Genomic DNA, 11,872 nt, shown 5'->3' on the forward strand with positions numbered 1-11,872 from the left:
GTAGGCTAGCAATGAGAGACAGTTTGCAGTCTTTCTACAGTTTGTCTCATGTTTCCTGTACAGTATGACAACTTCTCTGAAAACATACGTGTCGAGAGGAATGACATAACCATAACTTCCTGATATTATTTTGTAATAAGGCTAGTGTTATGTATTATTACTATTACTTTTAAAACTCTGTCTTGGATACTTTCATCTTGGCTCTCTTCCACGCACGCGGACAGCCAAGAAGCCAGTTAGTGTTTGTGTTTGATTTTTTTCTAGCAATATATTTTTCCAAGACTGCTCATTGGTCCAGGAAAGCATTCCTGCGATCAGCGATGCTTCCTGCAGGTGGTATTAAGTGGTCCTCAGCCAGGGTTTATTAGGCATGTCAATCACATTCACAGAAGCAGCAAACAAGAACCCTCAGCCAAGTCCCTGTGATTACCTGGGGGGGAGCTCCCTCCTCCTGCTTGTCAAACTTCAAAAAACTGTAAATGCAATGAGACTGACACCGAAAAAAGAAAAAAAAAACCCGAAGCTTTTATAAAGGGCTTGATGCTATCAAAAACATACATGCAGGGGTAGTATTTATACCGGGAACAACGTTTTCCCATCACAACAACCCCTTTTGCACACGTAGCCCAACCTAACCAGGCTGCTTTCCGCGGCCGCCGAGGTGCCCCAGCTGCCCGGAGGCGGCCAGACCAGAGCGGCCTCGGCGCCACAGCGGCGCACCAGCCCCCTCTCCCCAGGCTCCCAGAAGTGGGGCCCCTGGTCGGCGAGCAGCCGGGCGGGGGCGGGGGGAGCTCCGCGCCGTCGGCCCCGGGCCCTGCTCGCTTGTTTGAGTCGCAGCTCACGTACCCGCACCCCGCCGGGCTGAGGTTTGTCGTTATCGGCGAACCCAACCGCCACCGTTACCATTACCGCCGCCGAGGAGCGCGCGACCGCCCCCCTCCCCCCGCCTGCCGCGAGGCGCAGCGGGGCGAGGCAGCGCGGGGGGTCTCGGCCGTTTAACCGCCGCCCGCGCTGCCACCTGCTGACGGGACGTTTGGTTTCTTGCGGCCGAGGTAGCCGGCGCCCCTCACCGGCCCGGGGATTTTCATGGGTTTCACTCTCAGCTCTTCTCTGTGCGGGGCCTGCACTGAGAAGCTTGCTAAGTCTAGGGCACGAGCTCTGTAACTAGTTTACAGATAAAGTAAAAGCAGATCTGTTTAAAGTTGCAGTGTCAGCACCAAACTTGTCTTTCTCTTTTTGCCCGTGCGCTGCGTGGTCCTGGTACTGTCTCTTTGCATGATGCAGAGTTTACTCTAAGGTTCTTTTGGCATTTATCACAAATTTTATCACATACAGAAATCAATGTGGAGTTTGCCATTTATGATATTCACAAAGCATTTCAAGCAAACGGAACTTTGGCTCTCCGTTTTAGAGCAACTGAGAAGCAGCTGTTGGCTGGACTGTGCATAAATGCAACGCAGTGCAGGCGCTCTGGGCTCATCAAGGTGCTGGAGCTGCAGGGGAGGACCTCAAAGCCCCCAGGAAAGTGCCATGCCTGGAAAAGCCGCCTCTATCTCCTGTGCTCTGTGGCCAGTAGGTCTGGTCAAGCAGACCTGTAAAGCTGTTCCCCTGGCAGTCCCTATGGTCTTCCTACCAGCTCCCTGGTTCTGCAGTCTGTTTTGAGGAGATCTCATTTTGTGAGAGATTACTCCTCTACCACCTCGACAGCCACCCCTTCAGCTTGGGCTAGGGGCATAGCTGCGATACAAACTTTGCATTACTCATTGTTTAGACCATGGACATTGTATCTCTGTCTCCAGCTATTTCAGTTCAGACTCAGTAGTGTTAAATGCAAGTACTGAACAAAGGGGTAAAATTTGGGGTGAATGGTTTCCTGTCAAATCTTGCACAGCTTATGTGCAACCTATGTATTGACAATGATGATTGCATGAGTTTTGGTCAAGAGAACAAGAGGACAAGGGTTATAGCGTACACTGTTTTAGTAATATGTGTCTCTCTTTACCATCAAGGAATACAAGAAAGCATTTCATGTAATTAGAGGGCAACAAAAATGAAGACTGTGAAGTACCCATATTTCTAATCATAACAACCAAGGAGGCCTGTTACCGTAACCCTGATTCTCCTTTGCTAGTAATTCTAGGTCGGACTGTGGAATAGGAGTTACAGTGATGTTTGCAGATGTTTCTCTAACCCTATTTTGTTCCTTTTAAAAAGCATTTATGTAACAAATAAACCTGTAGTCACAGTATGTTCCAGCTAAATGTATTCCTGGATTTAAAAACAAATGCTTGGTGGAATATATGAGCTAAAACCTCCAATTGCTTGATAGTGACTTAGACTCACTAAGGCACAAAAATCTCCCTCAAAGAGGATGTGGTGCTGAACTGCAGCCTTCCTTCCATCATGGGGGAAGGAGAGAAACTGTTCTATCTACAGGCCAATGTACACAGGCTCTTAGCCTGGCATAGACCCAACGGGGTAGAGCAATTCAAGTGCAAGAGCATGTAACCTGACTGCCTAGCTTGGGAGCCAGTCTGCAACTACGTTTATTGCTGTTTTCATGGAACACCGCATCCGAGCTCAGATAGCCACCTAGAGATGAACTGGTGCTGGTTTTGATTTGGGAAATTCCCTGCAGTGAAACAGGCAGAATATACTTATCAGGATATTGTGATTTGGGATTTAGCCTGGCTCTGTACTTCTGTGACACCATGACTGAGCTAAAAAACCCTCAGAATTAAACATGAACAAAAACACCTGCCTGCATTGCATAGGAACCAGCAAGGTGCATCCCATTCATCAGGTAAGAATTGTTCATTACAGGATTCGCTGCACTCCTCTCTGAAGGATCTGATGCCTGATACTAGAGCTAAGCCCTGTTCTTCTACATTGCTGTACTAATGCATGTTATTATAGGCTAGCAATAGCTAATTGTCTCTCTTCTATGGTATATCAGAAGTAAGAGTGTTTTGACATTCATGTCTTAACTCGAAAGACTAACTACAACCTGGGATTTGAATGGCTTCTGTGGAGCCCTTTAGATTGTGTGAATGTTCATGCTTGCTTCCTTGATCAAGGTTGGTATAATGGGAAGACAGTCATCAGAAAGGTGACAGCTGCAATGTATTACAGCCCAGAGCACACAGATGGATATCTGGCAGGCAATGAAAAGGAAAGTAATAAATCTGCTTCCCTTTTTTCCCTTTCACACTCTTCTGTTTAGATGACAAAATTCGTATGCACCTCTCTGGAGGTTATTCCTCTCGGGAGGAATAACAGGTGTCTTGTCATGAAATCATATGCAGGAACATACACCTCCATACATATGGGTTATTCCCTAATGCAAATGCTTCTGTCCCATTAATAAGACACAAAAATTCATCCCAATAACTGGAACAACTAAAAAAACATAGTACAAGAAATGTGATTAAAATGGGATTGTTCATTCTATTTTGCGATCCATAGTTTTCTCCTTGAAAACAAACTACTTCTTTGGAAAGAAAGTGACAGAAGTAATAGTGTTCAAAACTCATTTTGAGAGTTAATTATAAGTGGCTCTTTGTACCCAGAGAGGATGGGGAATGAAAAGATGGGAAAGAAAGAAGTTAACTTGGCTATGATGTGGTATACAAATACTTTTCCCAGAGTTTCCTAATAACCTTTCTAGAGCAACAAAAACTTTAACATGCATGATCAAGACAAGCAATAAGAGCAGTAGGTCTGAGTAGAAAACAGGTGCGAGAAGCTAATCCAAGCCTGGGAATTGACCTTTGACAAGTCTCACCTCTAAAACATACACACAATTTTAATAAATTTCCCACACTCTCACTATTGCATACAAGTAAAGTAAGAGAAATGTTGTTTTCAGTTGCTGTTTATATTGATCGAGCAGGCAAGAGGCAAAAACACAACTAAGGCAAATCTTTATTTATTTTTTTTTGGTAGAAAGAAAAATGAAGCAACATTATAATTAAGCAGTATATTCTTGGTTTCTAGTGAAAGGTCTTTTGCACTGGAACCTTCGCCAAGCCTAATGAGAGCAATAATCTTACTCAGTGCATTTTATTTTCAAGTAAAGCAAAAATACTAAATGAGATTGTAAACAGCTATTTGGAATAATAATCCTTCTGTCCATGCCACCTGAAGGCCTATTAAATGAGGATAACAGTCATCACTATATTTTTACTCACGCACATCTTACACAGTATCAGCAGTTCCCAAACCTTTTTCTGGTTGTCATTCCACCGAAGTTTGTTACCTTGTGCAATTCCAAACACAAGTGCAACTACTGCATTTTTGTTAGGTTCACAACTTGGATCTTAAATGTTGGCAGCTAGTTTGGAAACTGCTATCCTAACCCAAATAATACTAAATTGCTTTACTATATATCTGAAAGTCAGTACAACATGCAAATACATCTTCACACTACACCTGCTTGTTAGGCAAATGCAGTGTTACAGTGGCTTAACTTTACTTGCACTTAGGTAAAAGCTGAATTCTATTTGTCTGCAAAGCAACAGATTTTGAACAGTATTGTGAATTACATGTACACATGTTCTTTCTGTAGTCTTAGTACTAGCTATATACACAATTTGAGCAATGAAATGGTTTTTAGCTTGTTCTTTGCACAGGACACTTGCTACATGTCCTAATAGTCAGTTATCCAAAAAAGAATCAAAACTGTGTAATAGTGCTTTAATACTATTTGTTAAAATGCAAAACAGCCTTACAGTAGCTGTTAGGTAGTTACCAGTCTCTTCCAAAGACATGCACTAATCAAGAAAAAATTCTACCATCAAGCAGCATTTGATAAAACAACTTAATGTAGCTGCCACTTAGTGGCAGCAATCATTTAGGCATTTTTGGTATTGATATAACTTTATCATATAATTTGTGCATTAATTGACAAAAAGGTAGGCCCCAATCCAGCAAATACTTATGCATGTGCAAATACATTTTTTCCATGTGGAATATTTTAAGTTGAGACTAATCAGATGAGTGAAGGTAAGAACTTGCATAAATGTTTGTAGGATGGGAACTCTTAGTGCTTACAACTTTTCATAGGACTAAAATTCAACTCTAGACTTTGAGAATATAGGAAATACTCCTATAAAGAGTAGACATGTTGTTTTAAGATAAATGCTTTCAAGGTAACAAGAGCATCTAGAAATGTGCGTGCCTTCTCTCTGAACTTATTTCTTCTTGGAGAAGTATGGGTCCAGTCTTATTCCTCTAACTCCTGGGTACTCTCTTTTGTTTCATGAGGAATCAATAAAGTGCTCATCACAAATTCCATAGTCATGGAATAAAATCAAATTTAAGTACCTTTATAATGTCTTTAAAAGTATAAATTATGGATTAAATGCTATTATCCGACCCCCAACATGTTTCCCTGAATTACTAACAAATACAATGTTTTTCATTCTGAAGAAAAATCAGAATTCTTGTTAGGGCTAAGTATATTTCATATTTGCCGTAGTGAAGTTATTTTGTGCCTCAGGTGGAAAAGCTTAAAAGTATTTCATTTCAATGTAAAAGTTCATGCTCAACTGAAATGTGATGCTTATGTAGTATCACAAGCATCAACATTCAATATGCAATTTAACTTTGTTTAGTCAAACACAAAGTACTGATATTGTTTACAATGTATCCACTCTGAATTGTATTCATCATTTGTTCCCAGCTCACCATAATCCTGAGATCTTGCTTGCCCTTTCACCTTTCCTTTGATTAGAAGTTTGTTGCTTTGATATAAATTGTATTGATCTTTGTGGCATCTTCTCATTAACATCACATCTGAATATTTAAATTATTTAAATTACAAAAACTATATGTATAAATATATGGGGAGTTTTTGCTAGCATTCAGATAATTAACCTATAAGAACTGGCTGAGACTGTATGCTCTCTGTAGAGAACTTCTATATGATATACCTCCTCATTAAAAAAAAAAAAGTGGTTTAAATATTTAGTCATGTGTTTGGTAAATGATGGGTTTCGCTGTTTTGTTTTTAAAGGCTTCGGTGTTACTTATATTCATCTTCCAGTCAGTTACAGGATAATAGCAACTGCAAAAACATTGACAATGCAGTTCATTGTTCGGTTTTCCCATCTCACTGTGCAGGTTCCTAAAAGAGATTTTTATTACAAAATAAAAATAGAATCCCAGTATCTTTACTAAATTCATTTTATTTCAATGTAAATTATGTGAAATTAGTATGAAAATTTCAGCTGTGATTTGAGGTAATTACTATTGTGTCATCTGGGCTAGAAACAGGTCAATTTCTCATCATGTTTTCATAAACTTGTACATTATTTACTAACAAATATGGTTCTTGTATGCCTAATCCAGGAAGAGAAGACTAGTTCAGTATCTCTTGAAAAGCTGGATTTGCAGAAACACCTGAGGATTTCCTACTGAAATTGGCAAGATAATCAGACCAAAAAAAAAAAAAAAAAAATCCACAGAAAAGTCTAGATCAAGTATATTCCAGTGCATTTACTTTCTTTAATTTCCCTCCTCAATTGTATCAATGTCTAAACAGACTCATATAATTTTTGGAAATCAATAAGGTCATTGTTTATTTTTATGAATATATCTGGAAACAAATTATCTTGATGCTTCATAAGCCAAGAACACACAAAGATAAGTAAACTACTTGTTCACATGAAATTCATTTTATTATTATTTTTTCAAACTTGGTTGACTTTCTAATACAATCCCTATTTTTAACTTATAACTTGGTGCCCTCTTCTGGAGAAAAAAAAAATGTAGGAACCCCCCCCCCCTCCCCCAACACCCCACACCTGGACAAGTTTAAGAATATTTTAATCTTATTTCCTCACAATACTGTGACACTGGGAAAAATGCATTTAGAAATTACTTAGATGCAAGTGAAGTGTATCCGAAGCCTACAAATTGAATGTTAATTCAGTTAAACACATGCTGTTAGTCAAACTATTACTATTTTCTACTAAGCTCTGTTCATCTTCAAAGTAGCACTGTCTCCTTTTAACAGACAAGTGGATGTGTTCAGGACTACGCATTTGCATATACTGCAGACAATATTTTACTGCCTCCGCAGTTGATCTGTGGTTACTGAAGAAGATTACATTTTTTGATTATTGTTTCACGATTAAAGCATTTCTGCTATTGCTTCTTATAATTTAAAAAGCAGTCTCTCTTATGCCTGCTTAAGACTTGTTATCAACAAAATCGTTCAGTTCTGGACAGTTTTGCTGGGATTATAAAGCATCTAATTCTGGAAGCTACTGCTTCTATAATTACTCTTCCAAAATATTCAACAGAACTATTACAACTGAGCAACAGGTAGCATTTCTTTTACTACAACTCATTAATTTGAGTGAGGAAACTTACCATCAGTTGTGGTATCCCAGAAGCAAGAGCTTGCTGTGTGGAGACCAGCTCCACTCCTCTGCATCACTGCACAGGTTACTGAAGGATACAGTCATAAAATCAGAGCTTTCATTATTAAAACAAAAGAGGTGAATCATTCAGAATTTCAGAACTAAAGCTTGCATTATGATTTCAAATGGCTGAGAAGAGGCATTCAGCTAAGTCAAAACCATTTTTGACTAACCCCCTATCCCATTTTCCTCAGGAACTTGGCGTTCATCTCAAATATCTTTATTCACATAAAGACAACAGCTTTAACATAATGCTTGCTAATAGGATTATGTTTTTTATCTTCTAAGCTACTTAGATATGGCTTGTGACTTGTGCATCTTGGAACTGGATTACAGGTACTGTTCTCACGGTTGCAACAGAAATCATGCTCGAGAGCCATTTCACAAGAGTATTGGCGTAACGCTCTCTGAAACCACACTCTAGTGAGGTACAGCATTTATAGACTGTCCTACAACTGCTGTAAAACCAGTGACAATCTGAATTCAAGACTTTCAAAACAGAACGGTGTGCAAATGCAGGGACCAAAGTGGGTTAAATTTGTACTTATTTCTATTTTCCTTCCACAGACATGCCTGTATGTATGTATGAATAATGGGGCATGACCTATATTACAGGACTGACAATGTTTTAAATGCCTGTATTTATATGAAACGCAATCCTACTAAAATTATTTTTAGATAAACAATCTATTTCCTGAACTTATACCAAAAAAATGGCATAGATGTTTGGGGGTTGCTTACAGTCAAGAGAGACTGAATGACGTCATCTTCGGGCTAAGTGTGCTATTGACACAAAGTAAAACTCCCATGGTTTTACTGTAGGTATTACTTAAAATCTATATTACAGAAGAGTTCAGGTCTTAATTCATTATCCGCTCCACTTTGTTTATAATTTAGAGATTTAAAATTCTCTATTCAATAGATCACTGCATTAAAACGAACCTTTCAGCAATTATTTACTGTGATTGTATAGAGCAGAAGTATGGATACTTGTACTTACCAATGTACTTGTATGTTTTTCCTAGTTTCACCAAATGTGTCAGCGACTGTTCTACGATAGCTGCAGTCCATTGGTTGACTTTGTTGTGGTTATAATCTGCTTTGCCCAAAACACCTTCTATGCACTAAAACAGAGTAAAAAAAAAAAAAAACATAATAAATATGAAATACTTAAAAATGCAGAGATTTAAAATGTGTCACATTATCTGGGAAAATTTATCTGGCAATTGGATCACTTTAAATCACTTCGGTTCATCACGTATCAGTTGCTGAACGGGAAGTAAAACAAGCCTTCTTGGAAGCTTATTTTCACTACATATTTACCACATTACTAGACAGAGGTAAGTAAGGCTATGACTTAAAATTTCTTGTAGGAAAGACCTTAGCCACATGTTTTAAGTACCAAGTTAAATAAACGGGTCCATTTACCAATGCAGATGTCCCATTGTCCTCTTATTCTTAATGACTGCCTGTGTCAGCTGGGCTTTCAGAAGCCACTGTGATGGAAATTGTACTTTATTCAATAATGCAGACTTGGGCTGGCTGACCTTCCTGGGTCTGTGAGCAATATACCAAAATCTTCAAATAGACAGAGCCACAATAGTGAAACATGTACCTCAGCCAAGGGATGAGAAAGATATGAGAGCAAGAGATATGCAAGGGTCATATCTGGCAGCATGAGAAACACCTGAACTGCTTGAAAATTGCATATTCTCCCACAGCTGTATATATATAGGCCAACCCTTGCATAAGCTTAGAATAGTCAAACAACTGAAAGCCTTATAGCTATAACTCCTAAGCTGCATCCTCTACCCCTAAAGAAACTCAGAATCATGTGCTGGTGGGAACTGTATTTCTCAATGTTAAACAACAAAGAAATGCATACCTGGAAAAGGTAAATAAAATGAAACTATATTCTTCTCTAATTCAATAATATAAAACCTCTGCACTAATGACCCACCGACAGGCTGCATAAGAGATTTGTGCCCTAGATCTTAAAAAGCCCAATTAATTCTGATCACAATGTATAATGCTGGACAGAGGAGACAATAGGAACAAACATTCTTAAAACAGACTAGAAGATAACTGAAGGACAACAGTTCTTAGGAGATTCTTTGTGCCTTCCAGAAATGTATCTAACACTAGAACTCTTCACCTTCAGTTAAGCTTTAAAGCAGAGGGAGAAATACTTGGCTTTACTCCCAGGGTCAGATGTAAAAATAAAGAGAACTGTCATACAGTATTCGGCCTTTCAAGGCAGGGATAGTTATAAAAAGCTGAATGAACTGACATCTAAGACCTCACTGCTGTGTACTGGAACAGCTCTAAAAGCACAGTTCTTTCCTTTCTTGACAGGGCATGCAGGAAAGGACATGCAGAGTCCCTACAGAAATTCCTTTACAAAACTGATATTTCCCTGCAAAATCTCACAAGCTCTGTGTCACAGGCTCTTTAATCACTTTCTGGTTACTAGGCATTTAACTTAGACTATCAGGCTATTCGTTTTAAGCCTGCTCTTTCTGTGTAAAAATTAATCTTTAAAAACATTGAAAGATTCACTGGAGCTCAGGTAGTCCAATCTCTCGCTCAAGGCACAGGTAACTTCAAAGTTTGATCAGGTTGCTGAAGACCTTGTCCACTGAATTTTTTTAAATTTCTAAGGATGGAGACTCTACAAGCTCTCTCAGCTATCTGTTCCAGCGGTTAACTACTCTCCAGCTAGATAAGGAAAAAAATTCACAATGAATTTCCCTTGCAGCCTGTGACTGTTGCCCCTGGTCATTCCACTGTAATGCAGATTTTGGCTCTCTCCCCTCTGGAACCCCTCCTCCTCTTTAGGTCAAGGAAGACAGCAATTAGATGACGCTTCAAAGCAGTTCCAGACGAAACTTTGTTTCTGCTTCATATAAATAGTAACTTATATTTCATATAAATTCGACTGAATTTGCTCTGGGATGGTTAATGGAAATAACTGTTTTCACTATAGTTCAAGGCAAGGTAAAGATCTTCTTTGAAATACTACCGCTAGGTAAAACCTACCTCCTTAACTATGTTGTGGGCTTCATCAGCATTGAAGATCATCTGTAATAAAATTTAAATTAAATTTAACTATTTTTATTTCTGATAGAAAAGTAAACACACAATGCAGTTTTACTCCAAATAACATGCAATGATCAGGCCCTGTGTCTGACTACTTGTCTTGTATAGACTGCAAGCCTACTTTTAAAATCTTACTTTTTTTCAGCACCAGAGATATGTTGTTTAGTGCCCCTTTGCTAGTTACCTTTGAGTGGGTCCAAAAAGCTTAGGCCTCAGCATGCTTGGAAACAGGCTCAATTTGCATTTTCCATAAAGATTAAATTCTGCCTCTGTGTATGCCTTTCATCAGAATATTCTCCCAGAGACAAAACGCTGAATGGCAAATCTTTCCTCTGGTTTTTAATCCTGCTTTTGATTGGAGCCACAGGCTTATTAACCTTTGGGTTAAATCTTACTGCCAAATAATAAGTTAAGGTTTTGCAGTCCTAATATCAAAAAGACTGTGTTTAATATTCATTAGCCTACCCAGGTAGCTCCCGAGTACAGACAAAGCTAGCAGTTTTAATGCATCCCGTTTTCCACGCATTCCTACTAAGCAGTTTTCAGCTTGGCTTCCAAAGGAAGCATGGCAGGTGCAATTGTGCCGTCTGCTCCTTCTTACCCACCAATTTCAAACACACGGGCAAGGGCGGAAATCTCAAGGGCAATTATTTTCCTGTGAGCTTTGTCATGAAAATCGGTGGCTGGAGACCCGAACTCGGGCCCCGCGGGGAGGGAAAGGCTGGCTTATTCGTTCTGGCTGGCAACGGTCAGCGCCAGACTGAGCCCAGGACTTGCTTTTTTTTTTCCCCAGGGGTGATATAAGAAAAATGGCCGAAAGCTGACAGTATTGCAGTAAGCAACAGCATCCCCCTCCACACAGTGCAATTAAAGTATCTTTGACTTTCCTCTGTGTAACTTTAACAAATGCGTCTTCTGCCTGCCGGAATTGCAACAGGCAGCTTAACAGGCAAAACCGCAAGCCTACAGAGGCCAGCGCCTAAAACCTGACCCGCACAAAGAAACCCCGTCTGCGCACCGCAGCAAAGGTGCTGCGCCGGCCGCCCGCCTGCTCGGTGCGCCAGCCGCAGGGCCGAGGGGCGGATCAAAACTGCCGAGGAACGGGGCAGCTCGGGCACAACCCCATTCTGCAGCCAAAGCCCAACGTAAGGCTGAGCGCCTGAGGCGGGCTGCGCGCCTGCAGCGCGGGTTTCCCACCTGCGGCTGGCAAAGCTTTGGCAACTTGTCACCGGCGAAGGCTGCCCTTTGCCGGGAGGTGGAAAAGGCGGCTGTGAGCGCTTCCTCGCAGCTTTCCCCGCCGCCGGGAAGAGGCGGCTGCGGCCCCGCCGCCGCCGTCCAGCCCAGTC

The 11,872-nt window shown here is 40.4% G+C and overlaps 1 protein-coding gene across 1 annotated transcript; it reads right to left on the minus strand.

Annotated features, from left to right (window-relative positions):
• Positions 1 to 3,906: 3,906 nt before the first annotated feature.
• On the minus strand, positions 3,907 to 11,836 carry DYNLT3 (dynein light chain Tctex-type 3). The gene is made up of 5 exons (XM_026072795.1): positions 11,724 to 11,836; positions 10,467 to 10,508; positions 8,428 to 8,551; positions 7,378 to 7,455; positions 3,907 to 6,127 (listed from the first exon to the last, which is right to left on the minus strand). Exons 2-5 carry the CDS (start codon positions 10,506 to 10,508, stop codon positions 6,051 to 6,053), a joined length of 321 nt encoding a protein of 106 aa, XP_025928580.1. The 5' UTR covers positions 11,724 to 11,836; the 3' UTR covers positions 3,907 to 6,050.
• Between the last annotated feature and the right edge of the window lie 36 nt (positions 11,837 to 11,872).

This window comes from Apteryx rowi, unplaced genomic scaffold (genome assembly GCF_003343035.1).
Source record: "Apteryx rowi isolate R43461 unplaced genomic scaffold, aptRow1 scaffold_350, whole genome shotgun sequence".
Classification (NCBI taxonomy): Eukaryota; Metazoa; Chordata; class Aves; order Apterygiformes; family Apterygidae; genus Apteryx; species Apteryx rowi.

What these genes read in the sequence shown, in the direction of transcription:
- DYNLT3 (XM_026072795.1), bottom strand. Translation starts at nt 10,508, where the DNA reads ATGATCTTCAATGCTGATGAAGCCCACAACATAGTTAAGGAG. An exon ending in AAAAACATACAAGTACATTG is followed by an intron (nt 7,456 to 8,427) that starts GTAAGTACAAGT and finishes TGTATCCTTCAG; the next exon opens with TAACCTGTGCAGTGATGCAG. An exon ending in CTGGGATACCACAACTGATG is followed by an intron (nt 6,128 to 7,377) that starts GTAAGTTTCCTC and finishes AATCTCTTTTAG; the next exon opens with GAACCTGCACAGTGAGATGG.